Source organism: Calypte anna, chromosome 20, assembly GCF_003957555.1.
Source record: "Calypte anna isolate BGI_N300 chromosome 20, bCalAnn1_v1.p, whole genome shotgun sequence".
NCBI lineage: Eukaryota > Metazoa > Chordata > Aves > Apodiformes > Trochilidae > Calypte > Calypte anna.
This window is the reverse complement of record NC_044265.1, coordinates 3723413-3748593: the sequence shown is the minus strand read 5'-3', so window position 1 is coordinate 3748593 and position 25181 is coordinate 3723413. Positions and strand designations below refer to the sequence as shown.

Below are 25181 nucleotides of genomic sequence, written 5' to 3'. Positions count from 1 at the left end.
GGCGGGTTCCGGGCGCGGCCGGCGGTTCCGGTACCGGAGTCTGCCTGCCTAGGGTCCCGGGTGGCCGCTTCGGGTACCGAGCCCTGGGCCCGCACTGCAGGCGGCCGTGCCCCCCGCCTCAGCGATCCCCTGGCTACCCAGACCCCCTTCCTGCAGCCGTTCCCCTCCGTGGCTCGGGGCGGCCCAGCTCCCCTGCAGGCGCCGTCCCTGGGGTCCCCATCGGGGCCAGGGCTGAGATCCCAGCTGCGGGACAGAGGGACCAGAGCCCTGCTGCGGGAGGGATGGACAGCTGAGGAAAAAATGGGGCTTTTCAGCCTTGAGAAGGCTTAGGGGAGACGTTATTGCGATGTTAGAGGACTTAAAAGGGAGCTATAAGTAAGGTGGAGACTCCTGATTTACAAGGACAAGGCCCAAGGTGCTCCTGGGGAGGTTCCGGGAAATGGGAAGGGTCTCCCAGGCGAGGTGGTGAATTCCCCCACTTTGGAATGTTCAAAGTCTCAGCTCGATGAGGGTGCTGAGACATCTCACATAAACAGTATTAGAGAGGTTGGACCAGATGATCCTTGAGGACCCTTCCAACCTGGCAGTCTGTGATTCTGTGACTGAGAGGACAAAGAGATGGAGCCCCTGGCAGCAAGGCAGAAGCAGGAGCCTTGTGGTGGGAGGGATGGCTTTGCAGTGCCTCAGCCTCCCCCCCGGGGACACAGGCAGTCAGGGACCTCAGGGACAGCTGCCACCTCCTCTCTGCCGTTTGAGCATCCTCACAAACACTCTCACAGCCTGAAGGTGCCTCCAAGGAGGGGCTGCCCCTCATGCCACCACCCCCAGCTCCACCAGATGCAATGCCCAACCTTGCATCATCCTCAGACAGCGCAGATCCTGGGATTTCCATGTATGGACAGACCCTGGCTGCAAGGTCCTCCCTTCAGATCTTCATCTTTTTTTTGGTAGGAAAGAGTCCACAGAGGCCCCAAGCTGATTTAGCATCAAACACATTTATTTCACCTTTATTGAATACAAGAACAGTGAGCACACACGCATACACCACCAAGCACTGAAAAGGAGTATGACCAAAGGGGGGAGAGGGAGAACAAGGAAAGAGAAAAGGAGAGTTAGTGAGGGAACAACAGAGTGTTGCAGTTGGTTGGTAAGGTGCTTCTCAAATAAAAATAATTCTAATTATTGTTATTGTTACTGTTATTATTACTCATGCAATTGCAGGCCAGGTTTGGAATGGATCTGTGGGATTGGGTAAAAACAGGCACTCGTGTCTCCCACCCCATTCAACAGAAAGGCCCCTGGAAGAAAACAAGAAGTGATCAGCTATCTGAAACAGAGCCAGGCAATGGGCAGGCTGGGGGAGCTGAGCCTGCAGGGCCTCAGGTATAGCTGAGCAGCAGAAACCCACACCTCACTGGGTGAAAAAGCAGTGAACTTTTCTCTCTCCTTTTTATTTTATTTTAAGTTTTTTAAGCACTGCCACACGCTGCGGAAGCCAAGGACTGGATCTGCTCACTCCAAACGTAACACACCTCAGTCCAAGCACACAAGTCTAACTCTGTAAGGTCACTAATTTAGCAGTACCCTTAGATTTTATAACTGTACACAATGTCAAAAGCAAGTATCGAGTTTCACAGTAGCCTCTGGTAGGCTTTAAAGGTGCCAAAGGCAGGTGGGCTCCTCTGAGTACAAAACATGCAGTGTGTTGATGAACACAAGCACTGTGCAGAGCACAGGTCCTTTGCCACTTGCTTCTTTAAGAGGGCTACAACTACTTCCAGCTGGTTTGGGTGTACTGAAAAAAAAATAAAAGAGAGAAAAGCAGCCTCTTTACAACTGCCTTAACTCTTTTCCGTTTGGGGGTCAGCTCTAAAGGTAGCTGAAGGCTCTTAGATGGAAGGAGACCCTCACGACCTGGCAGCACTGGTGGCAGCCAGCAGCTCTCCGCATGCCAAGCAGCCTGTGCTCATGCCTTTTGTGTTTGCAGGAAAAACCTCCCTGCCAGAAGGAGAACAGACCTCACAGGGACATACACAGCTGCCAGAGTATTCTCTCTCTTAGGATAGCAAAGGCTGTGAGCAGAGTCTGCCCACAAAATGTCCTCATGGCATGAGCTCTACTACTTGTGGTCATCCTCAGGGCTATTACAGGACCTGCCAAAAACATACCTGCTTCTGGGCACAATCTGTGTGAGGGGTGGGAGACTAAAGGCAAAATGGTGCAGAATTGTGGGCCCTTCTGTTTCTGCAGGAGCAAGAGAAAAGGAAACCCGTTTATGTCCTTTCCTTACGGATTTTGGTTCCAAGTCTGCCTGGTTCTCTAACTGCCTGGTTCACAGTGTACAAGGCCCTAGGCTTGGCCCATGATCCCCTACCAAAGGCAGCTGTGGAGGAAGCCTGTGGCTAAAAGGCCGAGCTGGGGGAAGACAGCTCCACTGACATCTCCTTGACTTTTTACATGCATGGCCTGGGCTCTCTTGTCCAACCTGGGATACTGGGAATGCTTTGCAGTGCTGGAGACAGCACTGGGGGAAGAACTTCCATCACTATACCTTGGGCAGCCCTTGCCATCACACCCCAGGCACCAGGGAGAAAGGGCTGAGAGAACCCCTCAGCCTTGAACTCTACTACAAAGCTCAAATAACCTCATTACTGGGATCCAGAAACAAAGCAAAACTACCCAACCACTGTCACAGCTCAGTTCACTGAAGAGCCATCAACACAGTCCTGTGGCTGCCACCTTGCTCCCAGCTGACTTCCATGGCTCTAGGTGAGGGCTGGGGATATTATCCTGCCTAGAGCTGCCAGAGGCACAGCCTTAACCTCCTTCTCTGCCCCTCCAAGTCACCACTGACTCTCCAAATCCAACCACCAAACACTGCAGATCAGCCGGTGGGATGGTTCCCTTCTTCCACCTCCTTCCCTCCCCCCCTGAAAAACAGCAGCATTTGAAACCTTCCCCATTTTCTTCCTGCAGGACTGAGAGTCCCACATGATCTAAGAGTCTCAAAATACACCAACCACAGTCAATCAAAGAGTTAATAATTTAAAAATTTTGTCATCATATTGACCATCACTGTTGAATTATTTCAGTATTGTTCCCTCCCTCCCCCCTCATTATATATAATAATATACATAACTTAAAAGCACATCCATATGAAAACCCTACAGGCTGCTTTTTTATAAATGAGAAACCATATACATATATGTATTGTTTGAAATGAAATCCATTCTTAAATACCTTCAGAGGACAGGAGGTTGGACAAGTGCACAGAGAAGATAAGAAATGGAAGGGGCAGAGTTAACAGAACCCAAAAAGATGCAAAAGAACCAGCATGGAATGAGGGTAACGGCAAAACCACACCTGTGAAACAGAAAATAACTATTAGGTAATAAATTAACTGGTTTTCTCTCTTCTTTCCAGAGGAGGGGAATGGTTTTGCTTTTCTGCTTGTGGTTTGTTATTTCAGTTTGCTTATTTCTTGCTTTGTTGCAAAGCAGTTTTCCTTTCCATTCAGTGTACAACATATGAACTCATGATTGTGTATCCTTTAATGTAACATGCAAGATGGTGGCTTATTGTATTGTTAACAACATTATTGTTATTTTTTTAATCTTATCTCCAATCCAGTAAATTCTTCAATTTATCTGCAAAGAGGGTTGGCTTTGTTTGTTGGTGGTGTTGTTTGCTATTCATTTCCAGCATACAGCAGCAGTGCAAGGATGCATTTTGTTTCCTGTTTATATATATATATATGTATGTATATATATATATATAATATATATTTGCTATTCCTTTTTTTTTTTTTTAATTTTTGTCTCTCGCCATGAACATTGCAGCCAGGATGTCTGTATCTTGCTGACAAATCCAGCATGAAGGCTCCTTCTCCGCTGTTCTCCAGGTTTGAATACAGATGCCAACTTCCATCAACTTGTTGGTCAAGATTCCTGTACAAGGCAGATGGAAAGGACCAGTCATGGGGAACTGATTTCTTTGACTGTACCTGGGCTCCTCTTTGTATGAGAGCACCAGTCAGTAAAGTTGCAAACACTTGGGGCCCCAGTTTACATTTAATTACCAGGACTTCTGGTAACCAGCAGGAATTCTGCACTCACTGGGCTGCTGGTGGGGTACGGGGGAGATAACAGTGGGGCACAGTTCCTTTATGTCAAGCCCTTCAACTCAAACTGTGTGGCTCCCTGACTGAGGCAAAAGTCTCTGAGCTTACTTGTTGGTGCTGTGCAAGAGGAGGTAAGATCAGGCAGATGAAAAAGCTTCTTCTGCCCTTCCAAGCTGCAACAGAGCTGGCTGCTTTTCCAAGCATAAAAGCTGCCAATCAAAATCTCCATATCATAAAGAAATATAAAATGTCCAAAGAGGCCTCTCAAAATGCAGCCTGGCTGGTGACAGAGCTGCTCATACGTTTTTCAGCAGTGAAGCTGCCTTCAAAAGCTCTCCCTCTCCTTCCCACTAGGCACCTCTGCTGTTCTGACACAGAGATCTGCTGGGCTGTGTTACCTGCAAAGAGCTGCAGCAACCTGGCTGATGGGGAAGAGTGGGGTCAGAGCAGGAGGGTTGTTTAGAGGGGGGCAGGAGTCCACAAGGGCACTGAAGAAACTTTTTGGTTTGGTTTTTTTGTTTGTTTGTTTTCTTTTGTTTTGCTTTTTGTGGGTTTTTTGGGTTTTTTGGTTTTTGGCAAACACCAAACACTGGTCTGCTATTTTGGAGTGGCTCTGCAGAACTTGTAGTCAAGTTTCTCAGCCCATCCACAAAACTGGTAAACTGGATCACCTCTTGATCTCTCTGCTCTGAGGGACAAGCAAGTCCTTTCTTCTTACATGCAAATGAGTCTGATCCCTCTGCTGAGCAGGACAGCAAGGAGATAGCTGCAGAATTGCTTTCAGGAGCATGGCACTGGCTTTCTGACCACAACCAGGTGGCCATAGCCAAAGCCACCATCACAGTGAGCTGCAAAACTTAATGCCAAGGAGCAGGAACACCTATCAACACCTGTAGCTGGTGGGGACTGGAGACATTTGCCCAGCTACATCCACCCCTTCTGCAGCAGGGATAAATCAGATCTAGTAACTTCTCAACATACCTGAGGTTTCTTGTCCCTTTCCTCTGGAGAAGGTTCTGTTTCTTCTCTGTATACCACAGCTTTGGTTACCAGCATGTCAGGATGCTGTAATTTTGCCTCTTTGATTGCTAAAGCCAGTGCCTAGAAACCAGAAGGATTTGGGTCAGAAGTACTTGTGGAAGTCAGAAGTAGTTGTGGTCACTTCCCTGAAATCTGATTCCTTGTTCTCAGACAGACAAAACCATCCAACAGGAAGCAGCTGGAGCTGAAAGGGATTCCTGGAGGACGTGGATGCAGACATTCAAAGCTGAAACCACAGCAGCCTAGCAGAAGAGGCTGAAGGCCACCACTGGTCAAGAATTTGCACACCCTTGGGATGCCTAAAGCACTGCCTTTCTCTTGCTGTTTTTTTCTGTAGACACGTGCTGCATCACAGGATCCCTACTGAAAAGCAAAGAATCATGCAGCAAAACCCTAGAAAAATCTATATTAGTATAAAAAAAATTAGTATAAATTTAGTATAAAATTTAGTTATAAATTTAGTATAAAAACCAATATAAAAATCTATATAGTATAAAAAATTTTTAGAGCCTTTTAAATACTTGAGCTCTTAAATTTTTCTTTTTAAGCAAAAAATCCCAAAGGGTTAGGCTACAGGAAAATGACCCTGCAGTCCTAGAGACTTGTGTCGATCTCTGTTGTTTCATCGTAAAAGTTTGTCACTTTTTGTTACTTTTTCCTGGAGGCAGACGCAAAGCAACATAACTTGGAGTGAGTCAGACTTTAGTGGGAACACAGAAAAGAGAGGAAGAACCTGGATCACGTGGAGTATTTCAACAGAGAAAGGGCAGCTGGAAATATGCTTTAAGAAAATAAGGTGATCCCATCACTAGTGTCTGTGCTGGATACAACTGCTGCTTCATGGCTGGGGTACTGGGCTTTAGGTCAGTGACTCTGCACCCCATGGGGACCTGCACTTCCAGACAGAGAAGGGAGGTGAGGGGTCAGTTTTCAGAAAGGAGGGATAAGCAGGTACAAGCCAGAACCAGACACTTGTGCTGCTGGGACAGCCACAGCCAGGTCAAGCCAGGGCATCCCACTCCTACCTGATCCTGGTCCACATCTTCATCTCCTGTGATAATGATGCGTTTCTCTATCCGGGTCTCTGAAAACCCTCCCTTCACAGTCTGCACAAGAAGAAGGAAAACACTCACCCACAGCTCTCCCACAAGCCAGCTCTTGGTGCTTGTAGCTCTGCCCATGGGACAACGCCAGCACCGCTTTAGGAACTTCCCCCATGGTTAGTGTATTCCCCACTACCCTTGACTCAGTGAAGGGTTAGAACAGGCAAAGACACAGCTGGCTACATGTAGGGAGGAAAGGAAAAGGGGTGGCTGGCAGGCACTGAGCACTTCTCCTTCTGCTTTCATTTACGTGCACTTTGTGTGAGGTTCTCTGATGCAGCTGGACCTCCCTGAATTTCTTACCATCGCCTCCCCTTACCTGAGACACTCCAGGTCTAAGAAACCTAACACACCCACAGAAACACAATCCCCACAGCTGACATGAGGCAAAATGCTCCAGCACTGGTGCTGTGGTCTTCTTGAGCTAGAGAGACTTAGTGTCTGGCACTAGGTACACCTGGGAACCAGTTGCATGGGCAGGGACTTACATGCACACTGCTGACACCCGAATTTGAAGTCCCTTCCACCCCTGCAGCTGGCTTCAGGAGCTCAGCAATGTTCAGGTGCTGCTCTTCCTTCTCTCCACAATGCCTTTCTGCCATCCTAATTTACCAACAAGCCCATGTTCACAGTTCCCATCAGGTCCTTCCTGCAGCCCCCTATGGTCACACCTGGCTGGCCAGGACAGGCAGGGCAGGAAGGCTGAACAGGGCACAGGGCAAGGAGCTCTGTGCTGCTTCACCATCACCCGTGGGACAGCACACAGCTTTTTGGCTTTTTATGGAGGAAAGGGACATTTTCTGCAGTACCAATCACCATATAAACCCACCCATTCACTCGAATGCCAACATCTTCCATCAGGAACCCCCCACCTGCCCACTCTGGAACTGCTCTTACCTTGGTAACATGGGTAGTAGTGGAAGTTGAGAGGGTTTCAGCAGTGGCACTGAATATGCTGGTGAGCATTTCCTTCCCAGCAGAGCTGCTGGTGATCTGCAGGACAGAGAAGAGCAGCAGCATCAGTGAGGCCACCCCAGGAGAACCCCAGTGCTGGGTCCCACAGAGCAGGTACCTTCCCACAAGGATGCACCTGCTCAGCCAGGTATGGGAAGAGGTAGGAATGGCAAGGGAACAAAAGACATTGCACTGTGCTTCCAGCTGGGCCCAGCCTTTTTTGGGGCCCAGGGATAGGTTTCCACAGCTACCCCAAGCTGCAGGGAAGTGCCTCATCAGTGGGAATGTGATTTCATAGCTGCGTTTCACTCATCCCCATCCATCCTCAGGGCCATTTCAGTGCAGAGCTCTCAGGCTACCTCTAGCTCTGTCCATTCCAGCCATGCAGTGCTGGAGACATTTGGCATGGATACAGTGCTGGACACATGGCATTTGGCCATGCTGGACTCCAGCAAAACAAGGCAGCTGAGTAGGAAAACCCTTGAATCAGGAAGGAACCCTGCTGCTAGGCAGGGTTGTTGAGATCCATCACCTCCAGTGGGAGTCAGGAGACTGAGTGTGGCCTTGGGTGGCCCAGTAGGATACCTAGGACTAAAGATATCTCATCCTACTATGAGACTTCATCAGGGACTGGGCTATTTTTCAGGAATTAGCGTCCTTCATCAGATGTTCATTTGGCACAGGAGAAAGGTGATGGGCAGGGCCATCTTGCTCCCCAATCTCCTGAGCATCCTTCTGCTCTTCCCAGTAATAACAACCCAGCCAATGGTGTCAGTGCTGCAAACACCAGAAGGGGCCCTGTGGGACCATCCCCAGTCTGTGGGTCCCCTCTGTCCCCCCTCTCCCCCCACCTGGCCTGGCCAGTGGGCCCCACATCCTCCCCCTCACCGGTGAGAGGGAGCGAAGGTCTGCGGAGGGAACGGTCCCTTTCCCAGCCTTGGTGCTGTGGTCCTGAAAGAAGAGCAGATGGGCACGTGAGGGCAAACATGGCAGGTTGCCCTACAGAGACATCCTGGATAGGGCAGGGACCCCCCCCAACACAGCTGGCCCCAGAGCAGAGGGACTGCTGGGGACAGTGGCTCCCCGAGCTGTGAAGGGCCAGCCCTGCTTACTGAGGTCACCAGAGCTGTCTCTGCAGTGCCACCATGAGCCATGGCTGTGGCCTCCCTGCTGCCCAGGCTGCCTCCTCCTTCCACCTGGTGGGGCAAAGGAGATGTGGTGAGCCTGGAGATGCCAGGTAGGGGGGTGACATTTCATTGCTGCCAAAGGAAGGCAGGGACTGTCAGGATGGCACGGACGTGTGTGGTGCAGGATGTGTGGTGGCTGTCACTCTCTGGAGGTGGCAGCACATGGCAATAGGGCCAGGGATGCACAGAGAGTATCTCTGGGTGGGCTCTGGTTTGATACTTTGGGGATTCCAGCAAGTAAAAGGTGAGCAGAGGCCCCACCCCACTCAGCCCCCTGCCCTCCCAGCACTGCTGCCTGAGGACAGATTTTGCCAGACTGTGGCTTGGCAGAGCCATCAGGGCCACAGGAGGACAGAGCCACCACATCACCTGGGCTTCGCTTGTGGTGCCAACCTGGTGTGGAGTGGAGCTGTCTGCTTCAGGCTTCTTCATGCCCAGCCCCAGGCCCGTGGTCTCAGCATCTGTTTTTGGGGATGACGACTGCAGAAAAACACAGCAAGACAGGCCCTGAGGCGTGATGCCAACCCACACACCAGCCCCCAGGAACAGTGTTCCTGCCCTGCTCCTCTGCAAGTGCCACATCCAACGTCCTGCACGTATCAAACTGAGCCCTACCTGGGCAAAGAGTAAAGGCCAGGCTGCTCTCCTGGGCAGATGGCCACCATGCAAAGTATCCTGTGTGACTGACATACCCCAAATCAGAACTGATGCTCTGCAGCTGGTGTTTTCAGGGATTTTTTTTTTGACAGATTTACAGAAACCATGGCTTAGGTCAAACTGTTCTTCAAAAGGTGGGTGAGACCCACCAAATCCATTTCACTCATGCCCTGCAGCAGGTTTATGATCTGCAGCAGCTCCCAGTGGCTGTGGTTACACCCAGGGTGTCAGAGCCTCAGGGGAGTGGAGACAGGCTTCCATCACTCCCATACTACAGAGGACTGGAGCTGCCCAGGGCTCCTGCACAGGGGATGCTGAGCCAGTGCTCAACATCTGGGAGCCAATGCAAATGCCTCCATTGCCCAGCACTGGCCACAGGGCACCATGGAGCTGATGGCCCATGCCCACTGCCCCGCTGTGACCCTGGAGCCCACAGCATCCACACAAGGGTTTCTAGCCTGGCTCAGAGAAAGCTCACTCTAATTTCCAGCTTTTTCCTGGCTCCAGGTCTGGACTCTGGCAGGTCCAGGCAGCATTTGGAACTTACCTGCCAGGGCTGGAGGGTTGCCCCAGTGCTGATGGGGCAGGAGATAGCCCTGGCCTGGTGCAGAGGCAAGGTTATGTTTTGTCCAAGCTGGTGCTGGCACTGCTGTCCTCTCCCCGTGGTGTTCACTCAACTTCTACACACATCCCACATGCATTTCCCTCAGCCCCATGATAATCCCTCCCATGACTGTCCACAAGCTTTGGAGTGGCTCCCACAAGCTGCCATCTGAATCCCTCCCAACCCCACATGCCTGGAGAGGTTAGTTGGCAGCACCTTTCTCTTGCCTACACAAACTGTTCACTGACTTCATGCAGAACACAAGGACAGAGCCATCAGTTAGTGAAACATGCCCTCCCCAGCTTCTAACCTGCTGTAGTGGTGCACGGGACAGGGTAGGCAGCCAAATGCAGAGGATTAAGAGATGACAGTGACTTCTCCTGGTTAGCCAATGCACAGCACACATGGTACAGTCATGCAACACAGATGACAACATGCACTGGGGAAAACACCTACACCAGAGAGGAACCTGGGGTTGTTTGAAAGCTAGCATGCTTTTCCAAACCAAGGTGAGAGTGCACACCAGCAAGGCACTATTGGGCATCAAGACAAGGAACGTGGAGACACGATGGCACCAAGACAGTCTTGGAATGGTGTCCCTGTGTACCTCTAGCTGGGAGACATCCGAGCTGGGCTGGGAGACCTTTTCCCTGCCCTTGGCATCCTCTTCCAATCCAGCAACTACTTTGCCAGTGTGCTGGAAGGAAACCAGGCTTTCGTTTTCCATTTCACTCTTGTCCTTGTCCAGCTCGGGCAGGCTCCGGGAGATGTCCTCAAAGGCAGTGCCATGGTAGTCACTGATCACTGTGAAGTCCACTTCTGCTTCCAGGCTGGAGGTAGAACTGACCGTGATGCTGGAGCATTTGCGTTCAATGGCCAGGTGGTTGTCCTTCAGAAAGACCGAGTCCTTCTCCTGGTCCTGCTCCTCATCACCGGTGTCACTCTCGGGAGCCCGGTGCCGAGGTGGTTTAGCTTTCTCCTCGGCTCCCTCCCTCAAGCCTGCTCTCTGAATGAGACACAATGGCGGAGAGAGATGGAGACGGTGAGCACCACGGGGAGAGGCAGTGCTGGCAGTGCCGACCGGGGAGAGGGGAGGAGGAGGAGGAGGAGGAGGAGGAGGAAGAAGGCTGCAGCAAACATCACAGAGTGGAGTCAAACACAACTCAAGCACGGAGACTGAAACCTTTCTGACAGCAGCGACTTTGCAGGGGTAGGGTGGGAGGAGAAGCGTTACTCGATCTGCTTTTGCCAGAAGGCTACTGGCAGTTAATCATCTCAGAAAAAAAAAGAGTCTCTCACACAGAAAAGCTTGGTCAGCTTGGAGGCACGTCTGTGCACCCAGTGGAAGCAGATGTATGCAAAACAACAGGTTGGTTAAGACATTCAGGAACAGCTCAAATGCCAGTGCTATCACGTCAGTAAGGTTGGGCACTCAAATTAAAAACAAACGAAGGGGAAGAGAAAAGAGTTTGAAAGGAAAGGGCCCCATCAGCCACGCACGGTGAAGGAGAAGCAAAGGAGTGTGCCAATTCCACTGAGCATCTGCACAGGCCCCATGGAGCATCGCCACGGGGGGAGAAGGACCAGCCCCATGGGGGTGGCTCCTGCACCAGGGGGAATCTGCCCCACTGACAAAACAAGGCCCCTCCAGAGGTCTCACAGCCAGGGTGAGCCATAGCCATGACATGGTGGAGTGTTTGGTCAGTGTAATTGACAGCACAAGCAGAGCCAAGGGATGATCTCCCTCCGTTAGCTCTGCTCCAGACACAGACATACCTCTCAACTCTGCCATCCAGAGGGTACATTTCCCCTCACCACACTTTGCCATGAAGCCATGGAAAATCTAGACCACCCATTGCTGGACTTCACATCTAACTCTAGGCTGTTCTTCCTTAGGAACAGCTCTAAGACAGCTGAAGACAGAGGAAATCCACCTCCTAGACTCTGGTCCACGAGTCTGCAGCCAGAGCTGTCCCCACAAGAGGCCGAGCTGTGCTGGCACAACCTTCCCTTAGCACTGCTGGGAGGTTGAGAGGTATGAGAAACAGGGTGTCAAACAAACTCAAGAGGAAGACGCCTGCATACATAGCTCTGTGTGTGTGTATGTATAAATACACACATAACAGCTCTGCAATGGGGAGAGGAGCTGGAAGCACACAGCTCTCAGCTGGTTAAGGTGAGCTTTCATACTACAGTAAGAAGCAGTTAGGAAAACAGCACTGAGACCTGGAAGACCACTGGACCAGCAGTCTTTACATTCTCTTCTTTCAGGCTGGATTTTACTGACGGGTCAGATAAATCCTTTTCTTCCCCACTTGGTTCCTGAGATTTGCTCTGGATTAGAGAAAATGGTTAGTTTTAAGGAAACGAATTCTACAGGAGCGGATCTAGAGCTTACAAGAGCGAAGAAAGCTTTTTCATCATCCAGCCACCAGCTTGCCGTAAACAGGGGAGGGGGGGTGAGGCTGGCAAGCTAAGCAAGAAGGGATGCCAATGTAAGAAATGCAAGGGTGAAGCTGGAAGCGTGGGCACACCGCTGCTAGGGGGGTGTGCTTGTCCATGATGGAGCCGCAGCTCCTTCAGCCACCCCCCGTCTCCCCTTCTTGCTCCTGGCCATGAAGCTGAGTGCCTGCTCTCTGGTTTGGCGAGCAGCATTCTCCAGGGAGCCAAAATGTTGGGAGAGGTCACAAAACAAAAGCTGATGAACCAACTGGGCAGCAGGTCTGCATTCAGCAAATATAAGCCTGGCGGCACACACAGACATAAAAGGACAGGGGATGTGAAGCTATCAGTCAATGGATGTGTGAGGAGCCACTCAACAGAATCAAGAGCTACACAACATGCGCATGAGCTTTCCATCCGGACAGTTCATTGGAAGAGTTACCACTGCTTCTGCCAGTGTGAGTTCACAGCCAGAGTCAGGGGAGCCCAGGTCAGCACTGTCTTCTCTTTTGTGCTCCAGGTCAACAGAAACATCTTCCTTCAGAGAGAGGGGCTGGGAGGTGACTCCTGAGCCAGCCCCTTGCCCCAGGGCTAAGGAGCCCACGCTGGACACAGGTTCCACCCGAGTGACTGGCACTGTCCATGGGGAGGCAAAGCCTGTGTTCAAAAGCATATCCTGTGCCAGAACAGTCTTCCCCTTTGCTTTTGCTGATGGCTCAGCTTCAGGCACACACTGATGTCCCTCCTGGGCTGCCCTTTGCTCCCCTTCACTTTGCTCAAACATTTTAATCTTAGAGGCCACTGAGGTTTTCTTGTAGCTCTCACTGTCCTGCCAGCTACCTGAGGCCATGGACTCATCTCCGTGCTCCTGGGTTACAGCTTCTGTCCTCCCAGTCGTGCACATCAATGCCTCAGACTCTATTTGATGTGTCCCATTGTTCACTTGCAGCTCTCCCCTGCCTTGGCAGATCAAGGTTGAGGACGGGCTTGTCTTGCTTCCTTGAAACAACCCTGCTACAGGGGAGTGGGAGGACAGCACATCAGTAGTTTCTTTGGCAGGAGACTTATCCTGTGGTGGCTGTCCCAGAGGAAGATCACTGTCCCTGGCAGTTTCTCCTACTGCAGGGCTTCTGCCCTGCACATCTTGTTCCACATTAAACACCAAGTCCCAGTATGGCTCATGTACTTTGGGATCTGTAGTGTAGAGCATCTCTCCAGTTACAGGACCCTCATGGAGCAGGTCCCTTATGGCCTCAGTGTGCTGCTCTGGTTCTTCTGCCTTGGGAGGCAGCACCAATATGCAGGAGTTTTTGTCATGGGTCAGTTCATCCACGCCACAGATTTCATCTCTGGTCATTTCCCCTGATGTGGTCTCTGCATTCTGGGAGAACTCTTTTATCATTGTCTTCTCCTCCTGGAGCAGCTCTTCTGTGGCAGGGACTTTGCTCTGGATTGCTTTTGCTGTGATAGGGTCCATGTCCTGGGCCACTTCCCCTGTGGCCAGGTCTCTGACCTGGACAGGCTCTGCTGCAGCATCTGTGTTTTGAGGTGATCCTCCTGCAACAGGACTTGAACCTTGGTGTTGTTTCCATGTAACAAAGCCCATGTCTTGGGGCTGTTCTTCAGATTCAGGCCTGGCACCCTTGGGTATTGCTACTTTAGCTACAGGGCTTGCATCCTTGGGTGCTCCTTTGCCTACTACAGGACTTGCCTCTTTGTGTGCCACCTCCACTGAGGGGCTCCCATCCTTGGATATGCCAATACCTCTCACATGGCTGGTGCCTTGGGACAGGTTTCTGTCCACAGGCTCAGTGGCTGGCTCTGCAGGGACAGGGGGGGAGAGCACAGGGTCAGGTGTGCTGGGCTCATCCCACTCAGGCTCCAGGGTGTTGTGAAGGTGGCCCTGCCGAGGCACAGATGATGGACATGACTTGGTCTCTATCTCTTCCATCTGAAGAACCACTCTGTCACTTTCCTCCTTGTCACTGTCTGCTCCAGGCCTTCCTGAGAGCCCCTCCACTGCTGTGCAGATGCCTGGGCTCCATCTGGGCTCCTCAGCCCCACAGCTGTCCCCTGCCACACACAGCTTCAAACCACCCACTGGGCTTTGCAGATCCATCTCCTCTGGTCCCAGCTCTTGGGGACATGGTTGGGCTTCACCACCCTCCAGAGCTTTGCAGCCTGGCAGCCCAGCAGAGGCTTTTTCTTGCTGTAGGGGCTGTCCTTCCTCCTGCCCTGAGGTGGGATGTCCTGCTGGGCTAGTCCCATCATACCCTGTCCCAGTCTGTGCTTCAGCAGGTTTTCCTGACACTGCTCCTGAGGAAGAGGGTTGGAACCCTTCTGCTGCAGGTGCTGTGTGTCTGGATCCCTCTCCAGACACGTTCACAGTGGCTTCTGGTCTCTCCTCCAAGCCAAGCTGTCCATGAACCTCTGAAAGCAGGTGTGTTTTACTGCCCTTCTCTCCCTCTGTATCTCCTAAGTAGATGATTCTCTGGGTTGCAGAAGACTCTGGGCTGTCAACACCAGCCTTCACTTTAATTTTAAGGAGCTCTGTGGCTGTAGCTGGCACTCTGGTCTCCTGTTTCCTGGAAGCATGCTCCTTGGAGAGCACCTCGTTTTCTCCCTGGGGAGGCTCTGGCCCCGACATCTTGGCCCTTTGCCTATCTTGGGGCTGCTGACATGGCTTGGGCAGACCTGGCTCACTCATGGTTGCTTCCTTGCCCTGCTGTTGTGGCTTCTCCTCTGTTCTCTCAGCTAGCAGATTCTCTGCCTCCTGCTTGGTCTCCCTCCTGTTCTTCTCACAGATCTCATCCTCCCACACAGACTCAAAATCCTCTGGACTAGCAATCATTTTTGCTCTCCTCTGGGTATCCAGGGCTGCATCTGTTGGCTCTTTCAGGCCCACCACTTCCTTGGCTGTCCCTAGGGCTGTTTCCACTTGTGATCTGCTCGTGCTCATTTCCACCTCCGAGGTACCCGAGTGTGCTTCTTCTTTCTTGACTCCCAGAGCTTTCTTTAGAGCTACTGCTTCCAGCCTAGGAGTTTCTCTTTCTATAAATACCCAATGTTCTGAGCCCTGCATTGCAATTGGAGCAAGAAGAGTTAGCATCAAACATACTTCACTTAACAGATGCTGAGTGCTGGCATGGGTCACAGAAAGCTGATCTGCCAGGGCTGGACAGGGCTGGCTAAATTATTATTAATACTATTATTAATGCAAGAGTTGAGGCAGGGCCTACACAAAGTCTGGCAACTTGCTGGTGGAGAAAATGGACTGGAAATAAGGGGCTGATGGTATGACAGGACCTGAGATTCTCTATCCTCTCCAGGGACCATGCTTTGCTCTAGGTGGTGGCTCAATGACAGTGAAGTGCTGGAAGTACAGAAGTGGGAGCAATGCTCCCAGCAGACACATTACCAGCTATCAGGGCACCTCCCATGAGGCAGGGAAACACAGATAGTTAAACCCAACTGGAACTTCCTCATGTGAGTCCTGTTTTCAGCTGGCTCAAGCAATCCCCATGAACAAAGGGTGAGACTCGTAGGCAATGGTTTGTGTTTTGAGTAGCTTCACTCCCAGTGTCATCCACAGTGCCCTAAGACTACGTCAGACTACGAGGAGAATGAGCAAGAAAAGAAATTGCCTTTAGACATGAGAAAGGCTTTTTCCAACTCCTTTCCCTTTCCCCTTCCAGAATGATGATGCAGCTCAGATTCATTCCAAAGTCTTCCCCCTTCCAGAACTTCTCCAGGGAAATCTCATCAGAAGCCATTATTTAGGAGAAGATTCTAGCAATCCTGAAACCAAACGGTTCAGAAAACATAACCTGTAAAAGGTTACCTATGAAATGTAAAAGACCACAAGCCACAGGTACTGCAGGAAGAACCAAGCAAGGGTATGGAGAATCCTACAGCGAGGACCCAGTAGGTCTGTGATACAGCACCCAGGTTATCTGCTGTGCAGGGCAGGATGATAGATTGCTGCAACTACACTTGGTACAGTCACATGTTGGTCCTGCAAGACAGCTTAAGACTTCCCAAGTGCCAAGAACACAGCATTGCTAACATTCACACACTTCCAAAACAGAAGGTAGAAAATAACCCACTAGAAGACAGCAGCAAGAAAACATTTTCTACCAGTGAGGAAGCCCAGCAGCCTCCCCAAGCACCCCAGTGAAGTTGGCAGACACATGAAGGACCGTGCTGTGGGCATGGTCCTGCAGAGTTCACCAAGGGCCTGGTCACCATCAGCTCTGATGTGACACAGGCTGCTGGGCACTGACCCCCTGCAGCACCACTGTGCACCTCAGCCATGGGGAGAAGAAGGGGCTGGCTGCCTGGTCCCCATTCCAACTGGGAAAAATGTGAAAACGTGAGCCATGCCCCACATGAGGGAGTCAGGGTGAAGGTTTGCAGCAGCTGTAACTGAAATGGAAGCCTAATAAATGATCCTGATTAAGGGGAAACAGGGGGGTAAAGGGAAGCAGAGAGAGCGAGGAAGGGAAAAACAAGAGATTAGAGAAGAGAGAGAAAGAAGAAAAACCAATTCCTAGTGGAAGACCTTACACGAGGAGGTGAATCAGAAAATGGTGAAAACCCCAGGCAGAAAACTGATATGTTCCAGCCTTCCAGCTCCTGTCTCTGTACCAGGCAAAGCTCCTTAGGTTGAACGTCCCCAGCTCTGCCCTGGCAGCACCAGGGCAAGCAGCAGCCCATCCATCTGCCCCCAGCCTGGGCAGGAGTGTGGCTGCCCCTAACCAGGGGGGGCAAACCAAGGCAAACCAGGTAGGGACACCCTTCTCCATGGCACCTGCACCCTCCACAGCCAGGCAGCCCTGTGTACCCACACAGGTGCTCAGCAGACCAGTCCCACACCAGCTCCCTGTAGCATCATTCAACAAACAGCCCCCCACCCTCTGCTCCCAAGCTCTGCCTGCTCTCCAGGTCCCTTCCTCCCCACCTGCCTCCAAAGCAGTTTTTTTTCTAGTCTATGGAAATCAAAACAGAGGCAGCTGGTGACTGCCAGGAGCACCAGGTTGCACTTGGGTTCTTCACAGTTGTGTTTGACCCACAAAAGCAACACTATCAAAACCTCAACAGTTGCACTGGGCCAGCTGAGAAGCCCAGGTTGGTCTCTGGCATCCCTCAACATCAGTCTTCCCATTCAGTAGCAAAGCTCATGAGCAATCCAACTTTACTTTCCCAAGGGCACCACAGCTTCTCTTCTGCTCCTGCATTGTGGTCTTTCTGTTGAATCCTTTCTTCAGCCAAGGCAAGGATGGACAGGTTTTGAGCACATGTACACATCTCTCATCCACCTTCTCTGGCTGCAAACCTTTGTCCTTTGGAGGAGAACTTCCCTGGATGAAGACAGTAAGTTTCTTCAGACATTCTCTGAACTGAAACTTGAGATATTTGTTGAAGATCAAAAAGCCTGAAGACAAATCTTCTGAAACCTGGAACAATGTGCTCTATGGCAGCACAGTTTAACCAGTAAAGAAAACCCAAAAGCTCCAGATTTGTTTCCAAATCAGTTTCCTTCTCCTCACACTTTGCTTGGGCACATCCCTTTCCAAGGGAAAAGCCAACTACTCTGTGGAATGATCTGAACTCTGCTCTGGAGGGCTCAGCACGAGTTCTGGCAACAGCTCTGGCTCCACAGCTCATGGCAGCCCTTGTGTCTCCAGAGCTAAAGGACCCCCAGGCACGTCCAGAGCAAATATATGGATCCTTGGGTATGTCCTCCAGGAAAGAAGAGAACTTTTGCAGCTTTGAAGTTCAGTAGGCTGGCAGGACGGAGTGTGTGCCAAGAAAAGAGCTGAGCCTAAGAAAAGATGATGCTGGGAAGGGTCTGTCTATTGAGCAACCTTGACTTCACAAGGGATGATTTACTTTCACATTTCCCACTGCCCACCACAACCCATCTGCTCTAGGAACAGGAACGTTTCCGTAGGCAATTCTCACCATGGTCTAGCATCACAAGACAGAACAAGCTGGTAAAAAGGAAAGAAACAACAGAATGGAGCAGGGATAGTATTCTGGCCTTGCCAACAAGGCCCATGACCTTGACTGAGACCAGGAGAAGTAGAAGGCTTCTTTCTTCAGTGCCCCTGCCATCACTGTTTGCTTGGCAGGGAGACCCAGCTCACCTGGGAGGAAAGCATGAGCCTCACAACAAGGAGGGGGGAATGACTGAATCTGAGGTGTTGAGACACCACACTGGGCTGCTTCAATCACCCAAAGCTGAAGAGACTCCCAGAACCTCTTAGACCAGCATTCTGGTCCTCCAGCAGGAGTGAGGAGAAAAGGGGAGGGTGGAGATGCCTGTAGCTGGGGGTGACAGATAACCCAACCTTGATGGGTCTGAAGCCCATGAGCACAGAGGGACTTTCTGGTTGATTGTGATGGGAGCTCCAAGCTCTGCAGATGTCCTCATGTCACCACCCTCTTGGGGTCATGAATTCCTCATGGCAACCACAGGCCAGGAGAGGACAAGTTCCCACATACCAACTGCTGAGGATCCAGCCAAAGATGCCTGAGAGAAACAGTGGTGAGGTCACCATGGCAACTGCACCCAAGTGCTGCCCTGGTACCCTGAGTATCTCCAGAGGGTGGAAGATTCTCTGAATCAAGAGGTGTGTGCACCTGATTTCTGCTGTTTCTTCCCACCAGCTCCTCAATACTGGCACACAGAGGGTCCCACCATGAACCAGGAGATGCTGCTGCAGAGCCCAAGTTCACTGAAGGTGTCTGAACCCTTGTTGAAACTCAAAGCTGTGTCCAAGCCCTCACTTACACCCATTCTGCCTCCAGAGGACATGTGCTCCAGCCAGCCCATGTTCAGGTCCAGTTTGCCAATGATGGCAACTTCTGCACTGACTGAGGGAGATGACAGCAAGAGAGAGTGAGATCAGCCTCCCCCCTGCCTCTGCCTTGTCAGCCCCCCTGCCCAGCACTGCTCTTGCTCCATCTTCCCTCAGGGAACTCCAGCAGGATGTGCACTCAGCCACTGCTGGGCACCCCACTGCAGAGTGGCTGCATCCAACCACACCACGACTAGCTCTCAAAAACCAGTTTTCTTATGGTCAGTGATACCTTCTCTTGCCTGTCCTGGGCAATAGCAAGCACGGTGTAAGATAAAACCTGCACGCAGGTTTTATCCCCACGCAGGTTTTATCTCCCACTGCTGAGAACCCACATTCCTCACCCATGGGCACTACGTGAGGACATTGCAGGCAGTATGACCCTTTTTTGCACAAGCGTAAGTCCAACACTCCTGATGTCTCCAAAGATGTCCTATTTCAGAGTGCCTGGGTCTGGGGAACTGTAACTGTGGTCAAAGTGAAAGGGAAGCACAAGGAATTGATGAACAAATCTTGTAGCTCCCTATCTGCTGACACCTGGAGCAGGCATACCCAGAGTGATGGTGCCACAGGGTCAGCCCTGTCTTGGGACCCCCAGCACAGCTCCCTCACCCACACAGCCAGCCCTGGAAGGCATCTCCCAGGACCCCGTCTCACAGCCCAGAAAAAACATCTGGGGGAGCAGGTTTCACCACCAGCCCGGTCCTGGTGAGGGATCCTGCCCATCTCTGGAGAGGGGACATGTCTGGGGGGGGGGTAGCAAAAGGCTCAAGCCTTGCTCAGAGGGCAGGAGCCACCTTGGCAGACCAGAGGGACCCAAAGGGGAGTAGACTGTGAGAGTGAGGGGAAGGGAGAGAAGGAGGATGGTGACAACCTCAGGAGAGGCGACCAGGCTTTTCTGCGTGAAAGACTCCATGCTTAAGGAGGCTCCATACTCAGATGCAAAATCGTCTAGGGTGTCCTCTTCCATCATCTGTGCCAGCATGGAAAGGCCAGCACCCACAGATAAAGAGAGAGAGAGACAGACAAAGAGACACAGAGAGAAAAAGAGAAAGAGAGAGAGAGAGTATATGAGAAAGAATGAAGGAATAAATGGTGGGCAGGAGGGTGGTGAGTGGGTAGATGGAGGGAGGGACAGATGAACAGAGGTCACAGCTATGCCATCTCTAAATGCTCTATTTACATCTCCACACTTTATGTATTAAGTTGTAAAAGAAATGTGGGGTGAAGTCCCTCTTAACAGCTCACTGCTTTGATGGGAGCCTGGGCCATCCAGCAGGCCTGGCTCTCCAGTCAGTGCTGGGGACCAGCACAGCAAGCACACACACCATGGATTCCCTGCTGTGCCCATGCCTTCCTCACAGCCCAGCCCCACATCCTCACTCTACAAGACAGTCCTAGGCACAGCAGACCCTGTGTGTAGTGTCCACTCTGCCTGGAGCTGTGTCCACTAGAGCAGGCACAGGGCTGATTCCAGAGCCTCCTTGAGGCAAAGAACACTGCAGGGGGGAGAGCAAGCAGGGAGTTCAGGATGCCCTTGCCACAGGAACCCAGTCCTGTGGAGTTCTCAGTTGTGTAACACCATCACCCATCACACACTATCCTCTTCATGTCCCAGCACTCCCAATGCCAGCTCCCCAGGCACCTTTCACTCTCGTAGTCCCACTGCACAGCCAGCAGGCAGAACTCAGGGAGAGAAGCATGTGGGTGCAGGCTGCCAGGGCAGCACCCCAGGTCCTGGCTTCTGATGGCACCATGGGGCACCTCTGTGCAGGCACCTGGTCCTGCTCTGCTGAGAGCAGCCCTTGGCCAAGAGCAGGCAGCACAGGGAAGCTCTGGCAGGGCACTGCCCCACAGCAGCCCTGCTGGTATGAAGGGTGAGGAAAGCCCCAGCCCAGCTCTCAGGTATCCCCAAAGCACAGCTCCCCAGAGAAAGATGAGAAGTTCAACCCCAAGCACTGTCTCAGCACTGCGGGGGATCACTACCAGCAGTATGAAAATGGACCAGCTGGTTCCAAAACTTGGAGAGAACAGCCTGGCCAAAGGCCCCCTTTGCTTTGCCTCATGTCCCCACCATGTACTGTCCACCAGGCTCCACCAGGGTAGTATCAGAGGCAGAGACCCAGAGCCCAAACACCTTGCAGCAATCACCTGGATCCCCTCTGTAAGAGAAGTAGTGGAACAAACCTCACTGGCCTTTTCTGGCGTTCCCTTTGGTGTTTCATCCTCATGCTTGGGTGAGGAAGAGGCTGGTGAAGAAGGCAGCCTCCTGTCCCGTTCTCTGTGAACCAGCTTGCTGTTGGGCTCCTTCAGGGTCCGTTTCAGCTCATTGATGCTGGCCTGATGCTTTAGCAAAACATCTTCTGGCTTGTCTAAAAACTTGGGGAATGAGAAAAGAAGGTAACTATGTTTAAAGCACCAACTGAGGCAAATAAAAATGAGCAGGGCCACTGGGAGGGTTTGCTTCATGCTGGGCTTGAATTTCTGGGTTTCAAGAGCCAAATTAACAGCATGTCAGAGCACCCTGGTTTGCAGTTCTCACTAAGACCATTGCAGGAAGCAATAAAAAGGCAGCACATGGCTGAAACCATGTGGCAGGCTTCCCTCTGTGGAGGGCTCAGCATGTCCCTTCAGCACTTTCAGCATGGCCTGTGGAGGACAAGCCAAGGCACCTGGAGGAAGGGAGTGGGCTCTCCCTTGGGATCAGCTCTGGTTGGAAACAGCAGACTCCTCTGCTGCTCTCTTGTGCCAGGCACAAAGGGAACCTGATCTTCTGTCCCAGCAGGGCAGAAAATGACATTTCCAATGGAGCTCCCTTGGAGTGGGCTTCTGCCACAGGGCAGGAGGTCAAGGGCTGGTCAGAGATGTTCAACATGCATCCAAGCCTGGATTAATATACACCAGCCTGCGATAGGGTCTGACCTGCTGTGGAGAGAGGACAGCTCAACTGCAAGGTGGGATTTGGCATTGTTTTGTGATAGAACAGGCACCAGGGTGGCTCCCTTTGTCCTGCCACAGAGGTGGGCAAACTGGCTCAGAGCAAGAACCAGCAAGAGCAAGAAGTCTGGCTTCTGTTTTGAACTCAAACCTCTTCTGAGGTTCGAAAGGAGTCACCAAAACACCTCCCCAGTATTTCTCCGCAGCGACAGTCCAGACACCCAAGAGAGCCCCATGACAAACACTTTACCAAATTTTCCAGATCCTGAAGGCTCAGAGCAACTGATGAAGGAACTCCCACAGTGGACCTGAATGTCTGAGTGTGGAGAAGTGCTTCAGTTTGCTCACCTCTGGGCTCGGGGTGTGCTGAGGGCCAGGCCAGCAGTACATGCACATGCAGCAGGGTAAAAGCAATGAAGGGCAGGGGAGGGCCTGGGGCTGGTGCCCACCACCACAGCAGAGTCTGCCCTGAGGTGCCGAGTGGAACAGTGAGGACTGTGTGGTGCCAAACCCCAGAGCCTGGCTGTGTCTGCCCCCATCGGCAGCTCCAGTGAGGAGCCAGCAGAGGGGAAACATCCAGAGATCAGCTGTGGATTTTAGCCTGTGATGAATTGCTCCTGATGGGAGGCCACCCTGGACATGGAAGATTGTGCAGGGGAGAGCACAGCCTCCCTTATTTCTGTGACAGCCTGCCCAAAGGCTGGGGAGATGCAGGCAGCTGAGCAGGCACTGGAGGCAGCTCAGGGACACATTTGCCTCCACCGAAGTGGGATGGCAGCCACAGCTGCAGCCCAGCTCTCTGCAGAGGGGATCAGGCTGCAGGAGCAGGGGCTGTGGGCAAGCAGAGCCGCCGGGCAGGGCAGGGGATGGAGGCAGTTTAGGGCAGGCAAAAGCAGAGCACGGGTCAGAGGTTTGGCAGGAGCAATGGGACCAGCATCCACAGGAGAGCTGCAGGGGTCAACAGAGAGGAGACATGAGGCGAGGACATGAAGGAGTCAGAATCTAGGTCTTCCCAATGAGCCAAAGACTCGGTGCAGGGGCTTGGCCATTGCGCCTTGGGAGGGCTCTTGCTCACACGTATGACTGGGAGTACCTTACTTAGTGGGATAGAAGATGCTGTGTGTGCCGGGGCAGACCCCAGCTGTCCACCCACAACTAACCCCTTGCCTCAGTGCATCTTATATTCCAGTAAATAGGGTGACACAGTTTTGCTTTGGAAGGGATGGACAATATGATGCACCAATGAAGACTCGGATACTCCAGAGAGAGAATACCTCCTGCTTGTGCCTGGGAGTCGTTTCGTGCTCCGGCTGGCAGCAAAGAGAAGGTTAAAAGTAACCAGCAGGGTCAGTCAAGGGAACTTGTCACAAACATCACAGTTAAGTTGGTGGGCTGGTAGGTGAAGGACTGGACCCCCCTCCCCTCACAGCATGGGGCTGAAATGGGCTGGGGTGTCCCTGGGTCAGCCCAGGGGCTAAGGCAGGGAGTGGTGGGCTGTGGCTGGGCAGTAATGGGCAGGGGTGGGCACCAGTGTGCCTGGCCTGGCCCCATCTCCACCCCCATACTGGAGCAGTGTTGCTCCCAGGTCCAGCCCTACCTGGGAACAAGCCAAGCTGACCTGGAGGGTGCTCAGGAATCAGAGTTGAGCCAAGCCCCTGTGACAACTCCATTTCCACTGGTAAGGCCAAGTGCCATGGTTCAAGGGTTCCAACAGCCTGGGACGTGGCTGGTGGAGAAAGAGCTGCAGGGGACCATGCTGCAAGGTGACCCTTCCTGCCTGCAGCCCAGCCCTGCTGCCTCTACCTGGCCCCCTGCCTGTCCTCTCCAAGTATAAGCCAGCCTACCCCTCCACCTCCACCCTCCTCTGCTTGCCTTGTCTGTACCTTCAGCTCCTTGATTTTTGTCGGGGTGGTCACCTCCTCATCCTCCGTTTCAGACCGTCTCCTGCTGCCAAACTCACCATCATCCTGCTTCTCACCCTCCGCCCCGGCATCGTGGTTCTCACTGACAGAGGCTGGGCGCGAGAACTCTGCCCGTGGGGGAGAGCCTGGGTCACCCCCCAGCCCTGACACCCCCAACACTCACGCCAGCCCCTAGCCCGTGTCCCCCACCCTGCCAGCTCAGACCTGGGGTCCAAGGAGCCCCAAATGCTCTGCAGCAGGGATGACTGATACCAGGAGGTGTCAGGGCACAGGGAGCTGGGGGGAGCCCTGTCCCCAAGCTGCCCAACCTCAGCCCTTCGACATGCCCCTGCTCACCACCCGGGGTGGTCACACACCCTCTGCCATAGGGACACGGTGTGGGACACGCTCCAGAAGGAAGCCTGATGGCTGCCTTATCCCTGCTGGCAGAAATGAGCTGAAGCAGCATCCCCCTTGCTCCCGCCAGCGGACCAATCTCCCTCCCCCTCCCCAATTTGGGGCATACCTCCATCAAGGCTGCGAGACATGGTGTACCGTTTGCTGGAGGAGCGCTCGAAGAAGGGCGCCGGGCGGTCGATGAGGGCGCTGGCCTGACGGGTCTGAGCCTGCGTGCGGCCACTGTAGCGGAACTTGGAGCCCATCACCAGGAAGCCCTTGGGGGGTGGCTCTGGGGACACCAGCCTGGGGGGGAGAGAAGTGAGATCATAGAATCATAGAATAGGCTGGGTTGGAAGGGACCTCAGAGATCATCGAGTCCAACCCTTGATCAGCTACCGCCACAGTCACTAGACCATGGCACTCAGTGCCACATCGAGTCGCTTTTTAAATGTCTCCAGGGACGAAGAGTCCACCACCTCCCCAGGCAGCCCGTTCCAATGTCTGATCACCCTTTCCGTGAAAAAATTCTTTCTAATAGCCAATCTGAACTTCCCCCGGCACAATTTAAGACCATGCCCTCTTGTCTTTTTGAGAGTTGCCTGGGAAAAGAGACCAACCCCTGCCTGGCTCCATCCTCCTTTCAGGTAGTTGTAGAGAGCAATGAGGTCTCCCCTGAGCCTCCTCTTCCTCAGGCTGAACAGCCCCAGCTCCCTCAGCCTCTCCTCATAGGATCTGTGTTCGAGTCCCTTCACCAGCCTGGTTGCCCTCCTTTGGACCTGTTCAAGGACCTCAATATCCTTCTTGAACTGAGGGGCCCAAAACTGAACACAGTACTCAAGGTGTGGCCTTACCAGGGCTGAGTATAGGGGCAGAATCACCTCCTTGGACCTGCTGGTGACGCTGTTTCTGATACATGCCAGGATGCCATTGGCCTTCTTGGCCACCTGGGCACACTGCTGGCTCATGTTCAGCT

The 25181-nt window shown here is 52.5% G+C and overlaps 1 protein-coding gene across 3 annotated transcripts in view; it reads right to left on the bottom strand.

Annotated features, from left to right (window-relative positions):
- Positions 1-3659: 3659 nt before the first annotated feature.
- EPB41L1 (erythrocyte membrane protein band 4.1 like 1) overlaps positions 3660-25181 on the bottom strand; it is a 64442-nt gene continuing 42920 nt past the window's right edge. The window contains exons 12-23 of one of the 3 annotated variants that reach the window (XM_030463145.1): positions 24336-24511; positions 23792-23937; positions 23183-23218; positions 21159-21350; positions 10274-10672; positions 8799-8885; positions 8331-8414; positions 8107-8169; positions 7162-7257; positions 6187-6267; positions 5102-5221; positions 3660-3947 (exon numbers count right to left, since the gene is read on the bottom strand). In XM_030463145.1, coding sequence (XP_030319005.1) covers positions 3939-3947; positions 5102-5221; positions 6187-6267; positions 7162-7257; positions 8107-8169; positions 8331-8414; positions 8799-8885; positions 10274-10672; positions 21159-21350; positions 23183-23218; positions 23792-23937; positions 24336-24511 — 1489 coding nt within the window. In that variant the 3' untranslated portion in view covers positions 3660-3938. Of the gene's footprint in view, positions 3948-5101; positions 5222-6186; positions 6268-7161; positions 7258-8106; positions 8170-8330; positions 8415-8774; positions 8886-10273; positions 10673-21158; positions 21351-23182; positions 23219-23791; positions 23938-24335; positions 24512-25181 lie in introns of all 3 variants that reach the window. The other 2 variants (XM_030463146.1, XM_030463147.1) reach the window with 2 other exon arrangements.